This window comes from Capricornis sumatraensis, chromosome 9, assembly GCF_032405125.1.
Source record: "Capricornis sumatraensis isolate serow.1 chromosome 9, serow.2, whole genome shotgun sequence".
NCBI classification, from domain to species: Eukaryota; Metazoa; Chordata; class Mammalia; order Artiodactyla; family Bovidae; genus Capricornis; species Capricornis sumatraensis.
Window position 1 is genome coordinate 37,772,055 of NC_091077.1, and position 19,354 is coordinate 37,791,408.

At 42.3% G+C, this 19,354-nt stretch overlaps 1 protein-coding gene across 1 annotated transcript in view; it reads left to right on the forward strand.

Annotated features, from left to right (window-relative positions):
* Positions 1 to 13,235, forward strand: part of FAF2 (Fas associated factor family member 2) — a 68,045-nt gene extending 54,810 nt beyond the window's left edge. Inside the window, exons 6-11 of the mRNA XM_068979756.1 lie at positions 562 to 647; positions 746 to 837; positions 2,513 to 2,690; positions 3,655 to 3,826; positions 4,422 to 4,565; positions 10,252 to 13,235. Of these exons, the coding sequence (XP_068835857.1) occupies positions 562 to 647; positions 746 to 837; positions 2,513 to 2,690; positions 3,655 to 3,826; positions 4,422 to 4,565; positions 10,252 to 10,434 (855 nt within the window). The 3' untranslated portion in view covers positions 10,435 to 13,235. The remainder of the gene's footprint in view (positions 1 to 561; positions 648 to 745; positions 838 to 2,512; positions 2,691 to 3,654; positions 3,827 to 4,421; positions 4,566 to 10,251) is intronic.
* The last annotated feature ends 6,119 nt before the right edge of the window (positions 13,236 to 19,354 follow it).

Sequence of the window (19,354 nt, forward strand, 5' to 3'; positions counted from 1 at the left end):
CTTCTCCAGTGCATGAAAGTGAAAAGTGAAAGTGAAGTCGTTCAGTCGTGTCCTACTCTTAGCGACCCCATGGACTGCAGCCCACCAGGCTCCTCCAACCATGGGATTTTCCAGGCAAGAGTACTGGAGTGGGTTGCCATTGCCTTCCCCGTTTTGCTGTAGCTATAAAGTGACAAAATTCTCGTCTCCTTTTTCAGGTCAGATTCTCCTGTTTTTATCTTCCTTTAGACTGTGGGAACAGCTGACTTTTCTGTGATTACATGGGGCTTTTTTCTGTCAGGCTGCTTATTCTTTATTCTCACTTGCCTAATAGAATTTAAATCCTAACAACACTAAAAACTTTTTCATTGAAGCTTATTAGCATATGGACTTTCTGTTGGGAGAGGAATGCCAAGGGTGTGAAGATAGAAGCCCAGGAGTTTTCTGCTTTTCTTGCTTACCTTCTTTCCTTATTTCTTCTTTTGTTCCTAAATACGTAGCTGTATCCATTAGGATCTTTATCCTAATTAAAAGTGTGAGGCACAGTCATCATCATAATTAGTGATCTTCTGTTTCTCACAGGCACTTAATGATGCCAAACGGGAGCTTCGCTTTCTTTTGGTTTATCTTCATGGAGATGATCACCAGGACTCTGATGAATTCTGTCGGTAAGTGGATTGTTTTTTTCCTTCCTCTTTTCTGATCTTATCTGCTGATAGTTGTGGAAAGCAAGTTCCTCTTATGTCATTTTCATCCCTCTCCACAGCAACACACTCTGTGCACCTGAAGTTATTTCACTAATAAACACTAGGATGCTCTTCTGGGCATGCTCCACAAACAAACCTGAGGGATACAGAGGTAAGTTGTGTGGTTATTTTTTCCTCATTGAAATTGTTAGAATATCTTTCAGATAATCTGGACAGACGTGCCATTTATCGCATGACTATTCTGTGGCCAGCCAAACCTCTCAGCAGTCACAAGAGATGGGGATTGTATTACCTCCACTGTATAGTTTAGGTGTTTAAGCTGCTGGCCCAGGATCATACAGTTAGCAAGTTTTGGAGCACGCTCAGGTCTGTCAGACTCTAGCCCACTTATTACAGTTAACCATTGCCAGAACCTGTTTTGTTTTTTAAAATACCCAGTCCTGGCCAGCAACTTGCCTTTAATCTTAGTGGGCTTTTTACCAGAGAGTTTATTCTTGTCATTAGCAATTTTACCAGAGCTTCTTGCACAGTGAGATAGTTGTTTGAGTATGTTGAGTGCCCATAGGGATTCAGAAAGCTCAGATCTTTACTGACTGTAACTAACTCTTGCTGCTGCTGCTGCTGCTGATAAGTCACATTGCCTTCTCCGAACTAACTCTTAACTGGAGGTAAATATCTTTAGAAGTCAGTGTAAGATGTATCAGCTTCCCTGGTCACACAGTCGGTAAAGAATATGCCTGAAGTGCAGGAGACCCAGGTTTGATCCCTGAGTCAGGAAGATCCCCTGGATAAGGAAATGGCAACCCACTCCAGTGTTCTTGCCTGGAGAATCCCATGGACAGAGGAGCTTGGCAGGCTACAGTCCATGAGGTCACAAGAGTTGGACATAACTTAGCAACTAAACCATCATAAGATATAAAGGCATCTAGTGAAGGAAAACAGTTTACTTTGCAGCTACTTCTGTTCAGCAACTTTTGAGTATATATTGGCATACAGGTTCTGTGCTAAATCCTGAGAACCAAAGATGCAGTAGATGGTTCGTCTGCATCCTGGAATCCGAGTTGTTGTTCCTAATTGGTTTTCAAACAGCTGATAAGTCCTTGCATATTTGACATTCTAATATGGCTTTGGAGATGAGCAGTGATAGAAGGAGACTAAGGATATTTTTATAGAAGCTTAAAATCCCTTCTTTTCAAATCATAAGGTAAAACTGTTATGGTACAATCTTGGTTATTTGGAGGACCAACTTTCCAAGCTTGTTCAGAATAGAAAAGCTAGCCCTTTTTTTTTATTGGGTAGCATGTATAGGACATAGGAAAAGGGGATAAGGAAGGGATTGGATAAAAGGAACAAAAGGTAGGGAAGATGATGGTTGAGATCATCACCAGTAACAGAAAACTGGAGAGTTGCAGCCTTGGTCTCTTTAGGCTTGACTCCAACCAGCACAAAGGAAGATTATTATAATAAGCAGTAGCCAGAGTCCTTGTATATCCTTTTTGCTCTGTCAGATAGACATTGTCCTTGAACTCTGCAGCCTGCTCTAGCATCATCATGACAACCACACCCCACCAGAAAAGCCTGCCCTCCTCTAATCAGACTGATTGGACATAGGAACATGAATATATAACAACAACAACAACAACAACAACAAAAAGATTGAGAAAGTAGGGGAGGAAAAAAGGTAGGCAGGGAATAAATGACACCTCCACTGTTTCCCAGTTGAGACTAAAGCAGTTATCTCTTGCTTGTTGTGTGAACTCTTAAGATAATTATTCTGTTTTATCCCTAAGTCCTGCCCTTGATTTTTTGGATCTTCTTTCTGTCAGTCTCACAGGCTTTAAGAGAAAATACCTATCCATTCCTGGCCATGATTATGTTGAAGGATCGGAGGATGACTGTGGTAGGACGTCTAGAAGGCCTCATTCAGCCTGATGACCTCATTAACCAGCTGACATTTATCATGGACGCAAATCAGACTTACCTGGTGTCTGAACGCCTAGAGAGGTACAGGGGAGTTCGTCTCTGGAACTGAGAGACCAGCTGCAGACGTGGATGCCTTACCTGGGGCTTCACAAATCCTGACTTCTTCTCAGTGTTAGGCAACTTCAAAAGCCTTCTCCATTTAATGTTAAAATATTCATATATGGATACTTTGACCTAAATAACTCCATCAGATCATTTGTCCTTGGAGATGTCATTCAAAATAAAGACTCTGTGCTCAGGATTATAAATCATGTCATTTAAAATAGCTGAGCATGATATAAAGAACTTAAATATAAAAACTGAGAAATGGTTATAACTCCCCCCCCCCCATCGTACAAGTAATATTCAGGAATTAATGTAGTAAATTCAGGAAACACAGAAAAGCACAAAGAAGAAATTTTAAATAATTCATAATCCCTAACCACCACTTTAACATTCTGGGATATTTTCTTTTAATTTTACAGACACAGACACACAACACTCTACATAGATACCCAATTTTTCAGAGAGAAAAAGAAGTATACCAAAATGTTAGTGTTTCCTTTTTGATTAGTAGAACTCTGAATAAGGTGTTTCTGTATTTTTCAAATCTGCTAAAATATCTGTATGGTTTTTTGGTTTTATGAAAGCAACATATACAAAAATGCAGTTACCCGAGAAGGTATTTACCTATAAAATATGATATTGATGATCATTTGATGGCAATAATACTGAGTTACTTCTGTTAGGATTGGGGGGAAAGGATAGTTTTACATGAAAAATTAAAAAGAGATGGAAAAGCTCGCCATTTCTTTTTCTGCCAAATTAAATTAAGAGACAGTGCATTTAGATTCTGCTTGCTTTCTTTGTACTCTCTCATGATAGTGTGAAATAGTTATCTGCCGAGCTTGTCAACCTTTTTAACCCCCTAAAAAATTTCAGTATAAGGAAATGCAGGGCTTTGTGAGATTTATCTTTTCCTTTTGTGCTTTTGATCTGTCCACAGGGAAGAACGAAACCAGACCCAGGTGCTGAGGCAGCAACAGGATGAGGCCTACTTGGCCTCTCTCAGAGCTGACCAGGAAAAAGAGAGAAAGAAGCGAGAGGAGCGAGAACGGAAGAGGCGGAAGGAGGAAGAGGTGCAACAGCAGAAGCTGGCAGAAGAGAGGCGGCGGCGGGTGAGGAGCCTGTCTCTGCTTCTGGTGACTCCCAGACTGGTCTTTTCTTAAGTGTGAAAGGGAAAAACTAGATGATAGGATTGTGCATGATTTAAATTCTCTGTGCCATTTTAATATTTACTACATTTTTCACAAAAAGTATTTTTTAAAAAGTTTATTAAAACAAATACAAGAGTAAGTATAAAGGTTGTGTAAAACAACTCTGTTCCATGAAAAGGAAGCATAAACAGACAGTAAACAGTTCAATATGCTAATTCACAGCAGTAGTGTTTAAACATTCAGGTACCAGGGTTAGCTCATCTGACATTTAATTCTTGATCTTGTTTCATCATTGCATATTGCTGCTTGATTATAGCCAGTGTCTTTCAGTCCTTCCCTTTTTTCTACCAGTTGCATACCTTAGCAGTCAATCAGTAACACATGTGATGCAGTGGTGTGTAATCAAGTAAATATAATTTAAAGTGAGGTGTTTCTGACTCTTGCCAAGAAGTTTTTTTCCTGATACTCTCCAGTAAACCTATGATATGATTGTATTTCTTGTTTCCTTGTTCCCTAGTTGGAACCATAGTCTCACCTTTGCTTTGTGTCTCTACAGAATTTACAAGAGGAGAAGGAAAGGAAGTTGGAGTGTCTGCCCCCGGAGCCTTCCCCTGATGACCCTGAAAGTGTCAAAATCATTTTCAAATTACCCAATGATTCTCGAGTAGAGAGACGATTCCACTTTTCACAGTCTCTAACAGTAAGGACTGCCTCAGTTGTGTGAAGTGTTAATGTCTGGGCTGTAGATCTGAAAGCTTTTAAGGACTCTCAAAAATGTTCTTGGTTTATCTGCTGCTCTAATGAACAGAGGAGGAAGGGGGTGGAACAGAGAGTGAAGAGGGCACTGAATTATTGTAGGTTCCTTCAGGTCTAGCTGCCAACACAGAGCAGTTATTAAGATTTCATTATGTCATGTTTGAGCTCTGCCAAAAAGAAAAGATGCCTTACCAAGAAGTTCCACAGAAGACTCAGGTGTTGGAGGTGGGAGGCTCTCCTTGGCTGCTCGGCTTTCACTGGCTTCAGAATCCCATCAGCACCCCTTGCTGTGTAGAAAAGGCTCTATCCCCATGGCCCTAGAAGGACTGGAATTACACAACTGGGTATAAGTGCATGTGCAGTTTTCATGCAGTTGTCACTCTTTCTTTCTTCTCAGGTTACCCCGTAAGCCCCACGTAGTAGGGCTACATTGTATAGCCGGTGTCCATAGGTAGATAGTATTTGTCATTCCATAGGGATGTATTTAAAAGCACAGACAGAGTCTTACAGAATGAGGAGCAAATTCTCATTGTTCTGTTGTTAATAAATGTCTCTCCTTGGTCAGTTTACTTAATCTCTACGCCTCAGTTTCTTCATCTGTAAAATGAGTATAATGGTCACTCTGCAATAGGATAATTAGGATTAAGTTCATATGTAAAGTACTCAATATTGTGCCTGGCTCATAGTAAACATTCAAGTGCTATTTTTGATATTTGTTATCAGAAGGAATTATATTTAGTGTTGGTATGTTGCCTTTATGTTTATATTTTGTTGGCATGTTGCCTTTCCAAATTTACAACTATACTAGATTCTGCCATTTCCCTGATCACTTGAAATAATCAGGAGAAAACTGCATAATTAGACTTCCGTGGAGGCTCGGTGGTAAAGAATCCATCAGCTAAGGCAGGAGACTTGGGTTCAATCTCTAGGTCAGAAAGATCCCTTGGAGCAGGAAATGGCAACACTCCCCAGTATTCTTCTTGCGGAATCCCATGGACGGAGGAACCTGACGGGCTACAGTCCATGGGGTCAAAAAAGAGTCAGACATGACTTAGTGACTAAACAACAACAACAAACCGCATAATAGAAATGTGGCTGCTCTGTGGTTAGGTGAGGCTGGGTGGCACATTGATTACTTCTTCCTGTTTAACTGGAGAACACTGAGCAAGTTACAGAATCTCTTAGAGGGCCTCAGATATATCGCAGATGTGAATGGAAATATAACTTGCCCTCTGATAACATTAAACTGAAGGTATTTTAGGCCCTGTGCTGGGTACCCTGTGAGTTATGCAGGTGAGTAAAGTGTGGTTCTGAAATTCACAGAGCTTACTGACTACTAAGAATGTTAAGATTATTCAAAGAGCTAATTCACAGTAAAACATTTTGAGGCATCCTGGTGAAATAAATAGCTTCTCCATTTTATTTATCTCTCATTTATACACTATTTATATGGAGGAAAGTACTCTTCATCCCTAACTTTGGATATCTTATTTGGGAATAACATGAATGAGCCTCACACAGGACCTACTCTGTTGTAGATGGTCACTATATGTTCATTCCCTTCCCTTGATGTGTCTCCTAACTGCTGTTTTGTGTGTAGGTTTTAGCTTGCAGCCATCTTGACTAACCGTTTCCCTGTAGTATGCCCAAGCTCTTCTGGAGTTTTTACTCCCCAAACTCTGATTACATATATGAAAAGCCCAAACAAAATTTCCTCTCCTCAGAATTTTAGAGTAAAATCTATTAGAATTGGGGAATAGAATAGACTTTTAGTCAAAGGGTAACCAACCCATTTGTTTTGTTAATAAATATTTAATCCTTGTAAGCCTTTAAAAAGATTTGCACTAAAAGTTATTTTAAAAAATAAAAACTAAGATGGAGAAATGAGGACAGGGCTCAGAGATAGGAAAGAAGTGTGATGAGAGGTATAGTGGCACTGTTGGCTTTTCATTTAACATTCGTAGTGTTACAGCAAGTAGCTGAAGAATGAGTTGCAGTTTTTAGTGCCCTTACAGACTGTGATCTTCCTGTGAGGTCTAGTGAGTATGAGTGAATGTTACATGAAATGCATACTCTAGTGAGTATGAGTGAATGTTACATGAAATGCACTGTTTGCGCATGATACTCAACTCTTGACAGTGATTAAATGCTAGGATTGAAAAAAGGGTAAAATGTACGAAAATCTCCCCCTTCTGTGAGTGGGCAGAAAAGTGGCACCTGACTCTCTCCTAAATAAATGCATATAAGAGAGAATCCAAATTAAACTCAGCCCAGAACTCATTTTTCTATCCATTACGAACCAAAAGGGACCTCTAGAGTGATTTTATGTGTTTCTTGATGGTATTAGGGCATTGCCAGTGATAAAGAATGCCAGTGTTGTATTAGTGTTGAGAATTATCAAGCAGTGATTGAAAAAGGAGCAAGATATTTTGCCCTTTTGTAAAACCGTTACTGGGTTCATACCAAGAATACTTGGTGCAAGTCTAACTGATGCATCTCAAGAAAAGAAAAGGAGAATGAATGTTAATGGAAATGGCAAAGACAAAAGGGAACTGAAAATTATTAAGGTTGATGGACCAAAATATGAGAAGTTTGTAAAATCATGAATGGATTAGGTAAGAGGAAAATGAACTTTAAATGGATTTGTAGCTATAGCCCCTTAAAAATTCTAAAGAGGTAAGTTTAAGTTAAGACAAACACAGGAAGGACTGCTTCACCAAAAGGGAATACACTTATATGAGAGGTGGAATAAAAAGGAAATAGAAATAGATTCCCTCAAAAAAAGTAAGAGTAACTTGAATAGTGTGTTCCTGATCTTTGTGAGGGACCTGAATGCAGTGTCCTTCATAGCACATCCCTTAGAGTCTTGTTAGAAATGGAATATGTGGGACTTCCTGGTCTTCCAGTGCATGGGACATGTTCAATACCTGGTCTCAGACGATCCCACACACCAAGGAGCAACTAAGCCTGCGCACCACAACTGCTGAGCCCACACGCACTGCAATGAAAAGTTCCTATGTGCTACAGCGAAGATCCTGCATGCCACCCCTAAGACTTGACACTGCCAAATAAATACTTGTTTAAAAAACAAAAAACAAAAAAAGGGGACTTACCTGGTGGTCCAGTGGTTAAGATTTCATGCTCCCAACACAGGAGTCCTCGGTTCCATCCCTGGTCCGGGAACTAGATGCTGCAACTGAAAGTTTGCATGTCTCAACTAAGAGTTCACGTTCCACAGCTAAGGATTCCACGTGCCACGACTAAGACCCAGCGCAGCCAAATAAATGGTTTTTAAAAAGAAATGGAATATGCTATGAAGAGGACCATAGATCAGCCAGGGTGTGTATTCCTAATGGGTGGAGTTAAGAGAGAGGGGAAAATAAGAATTTACCTGTATCTTGTTAGAGCCAAACTAGAGTTAAGAGGGCTTTCTCAGAGGAGAGGTCCACATGGAGGGTGCTGGTCCCGATCTCGATCAAGTTAAGGAGGTATCCACTTACGGGGACCAGTGAAGAGAAGTCAGAGCCCAGGTGGCCTGGGAATGGAGTAGATATTAAAGCCAGAACCAGGTAAGGAGGGTGTACATTTGGAAAGAGGAATCAACTCTTAGCATTCAGCATATATAGAGGGAGAGAAAGATACAGATGTGTATATGTGTGTACACATTGCCTAGCTTTCTCCACAGAGAGTGCCTAGGAACATCAGCACCCCAGTAGCAGTGAACATACTTTTGGTACCTGGATCATGGTTTTTATTTATTTTCTTATTTTTTTCTTTGTTTGGCTACATCATGCAGCATGTAAGGTCTTAGTTCGCTGAGCAGGGATTGAACCTGTGCTCCTTGCAATGGAAACATGGAATCCTAACCACTGGTCCACCAAGAAATTCTGTAGATCATGGTTTTTAAATGCCATTGTCCATTAGGAGGAAACAGGGAATGTCCCTGGTGGTCTAGAGGTAAAGAATCCACCTGCCAATGCAGGGGACGTGGGTTCAATCCCTGGTCCAGGAAGATACCACATGCTGCAGAGCAGCTAAGCCCGTGTGTTGTGCCATAACTACTGAGCCTGAGTACTGCAGCTGCCAAAGCCCATGGGCCTAGAGCCTGTGCTCCACAACAAGAGAAGCCACTGCAGTGAGAAGCCTGTGCACTCCAAGGAAGAGCAGCCTCCATTAGCCACAACAGGAGGAAGCCTGCATGCAGCAGTGAAGACCAGTGCAACCAAAAATTTAAAAATGTTTTAAAAAGAATAATCAGGGCTCCTTGGAGAAATGGCTGATTGCAGGGCTAGGATGGAAAATACAAATTCACCTGTAATACCTTGTGCCCACAAAGCAAGGAATTATTCAGAGAACATGGGAGACATGTCAGAAATACACAGAAGCCAGCTTCATTGGGCTTCTCAGACTCCATCAGAAACAGTTTGAACATTAAAACCTATTGAATGAAATAGGAAAGCATGGCTCTATGTAAATAAGTTGAAGAAAGTTTGAGGAGCAGAATGTTTCTGGAGTTTCAAAGTACTTCCCCACAAAATATTCCTTAGTTACAATGGAGAAAAGACTAAGAGGGAAGAGGCCTGGCAGGTCCCACCTTAATCAGGTGATCATAGTGGACATCATAGGTAATAGAGCAAATTGAAATTATACTCCACCTGAATAGGATGCATTGAATAGATCACATCATTTCTATAATACTCCTGCCAAAGATGCATAACTGGAATTAATCGTGAATAAACTTCAGATAAACAAATAGGCCAAATAACTGACCGGAAGCCTTTAGTAGTGTCAGGGTTATGAAAGTTAAGGAAATCCTGAAAATCTGTTCCAGGCTAAAGGAACAGACTTAGGAGATGTGACAGCTACTTAATGCAACACACAATTCTAAACTGGATGCTTTTGCTCTAAAAGGCAACTGCCAGTACTTGAATGGGGCCTGAATGAAAATTTAATGTATATTTTTATAGTAATATATCAGTTAAGTTTCCTGATTTTGCGGGTTTTGTATTATGAAGGTAATTGCCCTGTTTGTAAAATATACACAGGTATTCTGGGATGATGGGACATTCAGTTGGTAGCTCACTTTCAGTGGGTTCAAAGAAAAAATTCTATACCTATGATTTCAACTTATCTCTAACTCTTGACTATTCCTAAGTAAAAGATGTTTAGGGCTTCCCTGGTGGCTCAGTGGTAAAGAACCCATCTGCCAATTGAAGAGATGTGGGTTCAGTCCCTGGGTCAGAAAGATCCCTGGAGAAAGGAAATGGCAGCCCACTCCAGTATTCTTGTCTGGGAAATACCATGCACAGAGGAGCCTGGCGGGTGACAGTCCATGGGGTTGCACCGGCTAGGACTTAACCAACTCAACAACAGCAAGGTTTGTTGTTTATATCAGACCAGTTTTCAGAGAAAGAGATGTATCAATTCATAGCAGGACTGGGTAACAAATCTCTTAAAAAGAGCTTCCCTGCATGTTTGCTCTGTGAAATGGATGGATTTTGAAATGAAATTTCACTGTAATGTGGTAATTTTGTATCTCCAAGTCATCCTGGAGAAAGCTATATTTGATGTCATAGTTGGGGGGTGTGTGTGTGTTTTCTCACTGCCCTTTTTCTCTCTGACCTCTGCAGGTAATCCACGACTTCTTATTCTCCTTGAAAGAAAGCCCTGAAAAGTTTCAGATTGAAGCCAATTTTCCCCGAAGGGTGCTGCCCTGCCTCCCTTCAGAGGAGTGGCCCAACCCCCCAACGCTGCAGGAGGCCGGACTCAGCCACACAGAAGTTCTCTTTGTTCAGGACCTAACAGACGAATGACACTTTTTCTTCCTCTTCTCTCCCACCCCAATCCCCGAAAGAAATGGAAAAAAAAACAAAAACAAAAAAATAAGAGAGATTGATATTATTATTATTATAATACAATATTTTTTTTAAAGACTGCTGCGTCCTAAGGAAGGATCAGAAACCATGCTGCCTGCAAGAGTCACCACCTGTGTGCGCATGCGAGGTTAGCAATGAACGTTCCCGCTGGCAAGCCCACCCTTCCCTACTCCCTCTGCACCATACACCTTCCAATGAAAGGAGACTCTTCACCTCCAACCCAGCCGTTGTCCCAACTGGGGAAGGGGACATTCCCACTAGATCTCATGCATTCTTGCTTTTATGGAAAATAAAAGTGAAAACCTTCATCAAACAGCTACTGCAGCATCTCCTGAGGACTCGCTTCTCCCACCTCCAGAGAAGAGGGGAGAGAAGGCACAGAGCGGAGAGATGTTCCTCAACTTCTTACAATTCATGAATAATTTTAATTTTTTTTCTGTTGCTTTGTAATGACCAAAGGAATGAGGCTGACATAGATGTATTTGTTTTCCTTAACATTATTTGATAAGGAGCCAGTTTTTAAACCCATGAATCCTTGCCCTGGGCTCCTTAGCCCATAAGAGTGTAATAAAGGTTCCCTGGGCTGGTTTATGCTTATTTCTGCCATTGTCCCTCTCACGTTCCCAGAGAGGTTATTCTTTTTGGTCCAACTCTTGCTGTCCTTTCTTGCCACCTATGCACCCCACTTGGGGCAATAGGAGGAAGTCCAGGTTTGTACCCCTGCAAAGGTGGTGAATGTACCAATGGACCCGTATATATGGTATGAACTCCATGTAGATTTACCTATACATAAAACTGCAGCTTCTCCTTGGAATCTGGATCAGTGGTCATTATGGGGTCTGAACCAAAGGATGGCAGTTCATTCCTGTTCTGACATGTGCATGCTCTTTCTGCCCGGCCCTGAGCCTTCCTAAATTGCCAAGCTTGGTGCCTTTCCAAAGGACTAACAGGGCCTGTGATGCAACCAACAGAACCATGTGAGAGGACCTTGCCTGTCTCCTTAGGAATTGGCGGTAGTGGTGGTTTAAGGATTGAAAGAACCATAGGCTTGAAGGAAGCCAAGACAGAACTCAGCCTGTGTAAATTGTTAGAAGGCACAGTTCAGTTTTTGATGTAGCCGCCTGCTGTGGAGACAAGTTTTTATCCTCTCTATTGCTGTTGAAGTAGTAGGGGTTTTTAGCCTCTGGATGTCTTGTCTGTGGTTGAGTTTATGGTAGTGGGTACATGGGTTAGGCCGTGTATTAGCATGAGCTGACAAGTATTCCAAGGTGTTCTGTGGTAGACTGGTGTAGACCCAGCACTGCAACCTACTGAAGTTACCAGTTACCTAGCATTTGGTGAGGCCAGGGGCTCATACCAAAGTCAAGCACAAGTTGCTGGATTTTCAGTCTCCAGAGGCTTATCTCCTGCTTAGCTAAACCTGAGGGCCATCCTTTTAGGTTGCACTGACATGGCTGCTATTTTCTGCTGCCCTCAGTGATTGGGGTAAATACCAAGGGCCGGTGGGGAGCCCCATAGGGTGTCACCTGAGGACCTTGAGAATTTCGCAGTGGCCTTGGCACAAGTGTCAACAGCACAATCTCCAGGAAAATGTAACCCCGCTCCTGCTTCTGTCATCCTTCCACTTTGTTTCCTGCCATCCCATGACCAGATGAGTGGGAGATTGCTGGCTGTTGGCATAAAATGTTATCTGAAGTGAATTCCAGGATAAACCATGTTCTCCCGGCCACCTTCTGTGAGAAGTTTGCTTCTTGCTGACAAGCACGCAAAGAGGAATTTTTTCAGTTAACTCAGAACCAACCTGCCTGCCTAGAATTTGCATTTCCCTGGCAGGACCTTTGCCAGGCTGGATGTACCAAGTCTGCTCAATAATTCGATCTGCATCTCATTCTACAGTGCTCAGGATGGCCTGTCAATTTGCTTTGTTTTGCTTTTGTCCTTTTTTTTTTTTTTTTAGCGCTGCTTTACTCAGAGCAGTTCCTGCCTTCTTGCTGATCAAGACCTGCCACTCATCCCACTCCTTTACTCCATGAAAGGTGCACATTTTGTCAATGCCGGTACAATCTGTATGTTATTCCCAAGGACCTCTGGGAACTTGATGGGACCTTCAAGCGAGAAAACAGAAGCTGGTGATCCACAAGCGTTTGCTCTTGTTTCCAAATCGCCTGATTATTTCAGCTGTTTTCAAATGCCAAGTCATCAGCTAAACAAAAACACTTGTTTCCAGTTTTGTTCTGCATTTCCAAAACTGAAGTAGTAGATTCAACTGAATTTCCGTAGGGAGTGACCAAGCAAAGATACCCAATTGGAGTCAGTTGAATTTCTGTAGCCTCAGTTTTTTCTTCAACACCTGCAGAATTTCCTGCAGCAAATACTTCTTTCTCCTTGCTTTCACTATAACGTTTGGATAAAAAATGGCCAATGGAGAATACTTATTTAAAAAAGAAAAACAGACTATAAACACGCTAAAAAGAACCTAGAATCTTCAACTGAACAGTCGTTATGAACATTGCAAATGGTGCCAAGGCCAAGGAAAAAGTTACGGAAAATGACTGTGGGAAGGAGTGATAACCCCCAGAACGCAGTCAGGGGAGTATTAATCTGGTGCTTGAACAAGGAGCTCCACTTTAGAACTGGTTTTGTTTTTTTTTTTAAGGACTTGCGAGAGACGCAGCAACAAGAAATCCATCCCCCAAGGATGCAGTGCCCAACTTGTACTGCACCTGAATAAGTTACGTGACAATTTACTGAGGAAATCTAGTGTACTTTAAATTTTTTTCATAAAAGTTTACATTGTATTGTAGGTTAACATTAAATGTTTTATAACAAAATTTTCATACCAAGTTGTGGGTCTTTCTGTCTGGGGGAGATGTGGTTCTGTCTGAAGGCAAGGTTGGAAAACATCAGGGAAGGGAATATTGCCAAGAAGTAAGAGAGGGTCAAAAAGAAGCAGGGAGTCAAAATAGACCTATGATGTGTTCCTGTGAAAATGGCAGCTCAGGAGTGAATAGAAAGCTGGCGGATCTGTGTTCAGATTGTGGTCTGTCACTTGTCAGTCTTGTGAGCCTCTGTCTCGGGTCCCATGAGCTTTAGTTTCACCCAAATGTAAATGAAGTTAATACCATCTGCCTCAGGATGGGCTTGCAGATGAAATCAAGTAAATGGAGGGGGGAAAAACTATATATATATACACATATATAAAAGCACCTGATGCAGGTGTCGTTTGTTCCCCTTTCTCTGAGGAAGTGTATTTTGAAGGTATATTTTCTGGCGTTAATAACGATCAGTTTATTAAGGAATGTCATTTCTCCTGCCTGTACAGACCTATGTTCTTGCAAATGAGTGGCTAGAGAAGAGTCACTTTGGATCTAACAGATTCTTGACTTTTAGAACTACCCTCCTAGTCTATTTTTGCTCTCATTTTTATTTCTGAGGAGATTTAAGCCTCCGTTCTTTGCCTCTTTCCTACTATCTGTCCTGGGCAAAAAACTCATTTCTATAAGTTTTTGTCACCTGCAGAGTCTGCTCTGTTGCTTACCCAAAGATACATATATGTATTTTTTAACCCACATCTTAAGTGCAAACTAGAATGTCTTCTCAGTCTAGTAAGTCTGCAATAATAGTTAATTCACCTTAGGTCAGAATCCCCTAAAAATGAAAACTTCACAGTTGATTGTTCACAAGATTTGCTTGATTGCTGACATACAAAATTTGTTTCATCTATTAATAGTCAAGGAAGATGCAGAGTCTGATGCCAGGTACATCTGGTCACAAATCCTGGCTGTGGCTGTGAATTTGGCCAGCTAACCTCAACTCCCTAGGCTGTCATCTGTAAGATAGGTCCAGACGTAGCATTTCCACGAAGATTCAATAAATTGCTGCTGCAGAGTGCCTGGCACACAAGAAGTGTTGGGCGAAAGCTCCTGTTACTGTTTTCCAGTTTGTAGCTGGCCCACTGCTAGCAATTCATCCCCATGCAGATCAAGGAAGGAAAGAAACGGGAGCGGTTGAGATTTTGCTTATGGGCAGATAGTGCCTGACACTTTTTCTTGATGCACTTCCATCACTGCTGCTGGGACTCCATGTGTGCTTTCACCTTGATAGAGCCACAAGTCCTGGGCCCCCCGAGTTCCTTCCTCTTGCCTCTTCTGCCACTTTGACACGCTGTCCTCCAAGGCAGCTCCCAGAGCACATGCCATGTGCTTGGACTACTATACCCTGTTGGTTGCTACTGGCCATTCTCCAGATGTTGGCAACTGATACTTTTTCCACCAGCAACGTGCATGACTCAACACCTACCTATGTGGATTCCCTAAAATTCCAGCTCCACTTGCGTGGAGCATAGTACTCAACTTCTGTGGCAGTGTAGTATTGCAGGAAGCAGCTTTGGAGTCAAATCTGGATTTGAAACTGCTTCCTGCTGGCAAGTTTCCTCTTACATAAGCCTCACAGCAGGATCCTTGCAAAGTCCAGGTGCCGTTTTGCGGTATCTTAGTTCCCAAACCATCCCAACCCCTGGCAATGAAAACGCCGAGTCCTAACCACTGTACTGGCAGTACGGTCCCTCCAGATGCCATTTAAAGGAACTGGTATCTGTGAAGTGCTTGGACTGGGTACATGGACACAAAGTTGAGTGGTCGCTTTTCCCCTTCTATGCCAGCAGTCCTAGGCTTTGAGTATGGCCTTCATTCAGAACTGCCTCACCCTCAGGACTTAAGAACCGACCCTCCTCACTATGGCCGTTACCGTTCCAACTCCACTGTCCCTGCTCTGCCCTCAAAGCCTTTCTGTCCCCTTCTCTCTTCAGTGTCTGTATGGAATCATGTTGGCTTCACATCTCTCCACTACAAGCCAGTACTGACTGTCACAATTCCCAAAGGAAACTCAACTGTTAGATTTCCCTCTTGATCCTTCAGCTGCAGAATCCTAGCATGTATCACAGTGAGTTGAGGAGCCCTAGGGGTTGGTGCCCTCTCCTTTGATCCAGCTCAGGGAAATTCACACATTTGTACCCCCACTGGCACTCCATCACTGTGTCCCCTTTCTCAGATCCAAGCCCACGTGCATCCTACTCACTCTTAACGCCTACTGCAACAGCCTACTTCCTGAGAAAACGAGGTCTTGCCCAGAACTTCCTCATCTCCCTTGTTCACCTCAAAATGGTTCTGTGTTTTGTCACCTGCTTCCTGTTTCTCTTCTGTCCTGTGGGTGTACTTTCTCTCAAAAGAGATATAATTAACACAGTAAGATGTCCAGCTCATAAATCCACAGCTTGATACAGTTTTACTTAAGTGTACACCAAAACCAAGGTGCAGAATACCTCGCCCCCAGAAAGTTCCCTTGTGTGTCTTCCCAGTCATTGGGCTCTCAGAGGTAACTATTCTGACTTTTTTCACCATAGTTTTGCCTGTTCTTAAACTCTGTATAAATGGATTCACTTTATATTTGTGCGTATGGGCTTCCCAGGCGGTTCAGTGGCAAAGAACCTGCCTGACAATACAGGAGATGCAGGAGACACGGGTTCGATTCCCAGGTTGGGAAGATCCCCTGGAAGAGGAAATGGCAGTCCACTCCAGTATTCCTTCTGGGAAAACCCCATGGACAGAGGAGTCTGGCGAGCTATAGTCCTTGGAGTTGCAAGAGTCGGACTCGACTGAGCATGCATGCATGTATGATTGTATAATTTTATAAGTTGTTTTCATGATGGGAATTTAAGGAAGTTCAAAAAAAAATTATAATTACCACACTGTCCAGAGATATCCATTGTTAATATTGTGATGTGTATCTTCCTAGACTTTGCATATAAAAGCATTTTTAATACAGAAATGGGGTAATATTATAAATATTGAGTTATCTCTTATTTCACACATTCTTCTATATCTTTTTAAATGGCTATGCAGCATTTCCCTGAATAGATGTACCACATATTGATCAAAAGCCTCTTATGACATTTAGATTGTTAAACTTTTTCTTTGCTTTTCTAGATAATAAATTGATGAACATCCCTATAGCTAAGTATGCATGTCCATGTTTATTTTCTCAGGAAAAAAAATTCTAGTAGTGAAACTACTGAGTCAAAAAGGAATGGAAATTTTTACTTTTTAAAATGTTTGTGTTATCTCTAAGTTGTAATCCAGAAAAGTTATTTTATACTCTTATCAGACACCATCTGTGTTATGATCACCAGATCTTTACCAAAAACTATTCCCTTTTCAGTTGCTTGGATTGCGTTATCTTCTACCACAAACTATTTGGCATCTCCTCCCTTACAAAATCTTGACCTTGCTTTACCCATAAAATCACCTCCCTGTCTCCTTCCCTTCCAAGATAGTTTGCACAACCAGCCCCTGCTTCTTCCTTAACCTCCTGTTAATTATACTTTCATCTCCACTTACCATCTCTTATGGTCACCCATGACCTCTTTTTTTCAATTTATTTAATTTGGCTGTGCCAGGTCTTAGTTGTGGCATGTGGGATCTAGGTCCCTGACCAGGAATCAAATGTATAGGCCCCCTGAATTGAGAGCCGGGAGTCTTAGCCACTGGACCACCAGGGAAGTCCCCCCATGACCTCTTAATCACCACTTTCACTGGCCTCTTACAAGACCTTTTGGAATGTAGAAATTGCCCAGTTGATGTTTGACACAGAATAATTGTTGTCGTGTTTCCATTCCCTCAGGTTGGGTGTCAGAATATATGAAGAGGTTAAAGAATTCACACTTTATCCTGAAACCCATTGAGAGCTTTAAACAAGGGAGGCACGTTGGATTAGGGTTTTAGAAAGTGGATTTTCTCACTGGGGAGACTGGACGGGAGAGGGCAAGATAAGTGACACGATGGAGTTGTGTATCAGGAGCAGCCTAGGGATGGTGAGAACCAAAGAATTCATGCTTTTGAACTGTGGTGTTGGAGAAGACTCTTGAGAGTCCCTTGGACTGCAAGGAGATAAACCAGTTAAACCTAAAGGATTAACTTTGGAAGAACTGATGCTGAAGCTGAAACTCCAATACTTTGGCCACCTCATGCGAAGAAGTGACTCATTGGAAAAGACCATGATGCTGGGAAAGATTAAAAGCAGGAGGAAAAGGGGACGACAGAGGATGAGATGGTTGGATGGCATCACCAACTTGATGGACATGAGTTTGAGCAAGCTCCAGGAGTTGGTGATGGACAGGGAGGCCTGGTGTGCTGCACCCATGGGGTTGCAAAGAGTCGGACATGACAGCGACTGAACTGAACTGAAGGGATGGAGAGGCTAATGATGGACTGAGCACAATTTAGGAAAAATAGTGGCCAAGACTAGGAGGTTGATTAAATATGGAGGATCAAGGAGAGTGAGAAATTGAGAATGTGCTTATGTGTGCTTAGTCCCATGCCTGACTCTGCGACCCCATGGACTGTAGCCTGACAGGCTCTTCTGTCCATGGGGATTCTCCAGGCAAGAATACTGGAGTGGGTTGCCATGCCCTCCTCCAGGGGATCTTCCCAACCCAGGGATTGAACCCAGGTCTCTCACATTGCAGGCGGATTCTTTACCAGTTGAGCCACCAGGGAAGCCCATGAATACTGGAATGGGTAGCCTTTCCCTTCTCCAGGGGATCTTTCTGACCCAAGAATCAAAAACAGGATCTCCTGCATTGCAGGCGGATTCTTTGCCAGCTGAGCTACTGGTTTCCAAAAACTGAATTTAGGAACAAAGGTGCTATTTCAATGGGGGAAGATAGTGTCAGAGACAGAAGTAATACATAAGAGGTGAAGTGGGAAGATCAAATGTAGGCAGCTCTAACAGAATTTGTCAGTGAAAGTATGGGGGGAAATAGGAACCAGGACTGAGGAAGGGTTATTTAAAGTAGGAGAGACTTTGTTATGTTTAAATGCTAAAAGCGGAGATTTTAGAGAAAGGTTGAAAATGCACAGAGGAGGGACAATAGAGAAAGATGCCACCGGAGTGGTGGGAGGCATTGGCCTTAGGAGGAAGGATGGGAACAAAAGAAGTCAGTGCATTCTGACTTCTAGAATGTAGGTTTGAAGACAAGTCACGGGCGTCCCCATGTTATGATGTCTGTTCACTCTGTCAGGTTGGGGGGAGTGATGAAAGTGATGGGGCCAGAGATCTAATTAGACTGAGAGATTTGAAATGTCCGTTTCAGAGAGCAAGACAGAGTGTAGGAAGACTTAGAAGCCTGTCTCAGCAAACTGAGGGCCCAGGCGAGATTAAGCCCAGAATACACTGTGCGAGTAGGCATGAAAATGTACTAGTCTGCCTCCCTCACTGCTGCCAGTTGGTTTCTGAAAAGAGAGGTCATGTAGGAACATCCAGAGGCTTTCAGCTCCCCAGGCTGGAAGTCGGGGCCTCAACTCTGGGGCCCTGGTGGAACATCGTAATTTCATTTTTCTCTGTTCCTCCATACAATCACACTTAAGTAACACACATAGATCTCTTGACTCTTTCACCCCAGGCATTTGCCTGCCTAAAGTCAGACCAAGACAACTCACACTGGATAGAAAAGTTTTCAACAACATGCTGTCAATTTTTCGAACTCCTCTGATTGCCAAGAAGGCAAGTACCTAGACTACATGATTCTAGTCTTCCAGAATCATACTGATATGACTCTTGTTTAACTCTGGCTTCATTATCACCCAGGTCCTGGCAGGAGAGTAGATGAAAGTCGTATTTGGCCTAGTATGCCATTTTAGACACACAGGACTCCACACACCTGGGTTTGCTCATGTAGTTCTTACCTTCTGTATCTAAAGAGATCTGTAGTTGATAAGTAAAGTTAGTCACTTCAGTTGTGTCTGACTCTTTGTGACCTTATGGACCTGTGTAGCCTACCAGGCTCCTCTGTCCATGGGAT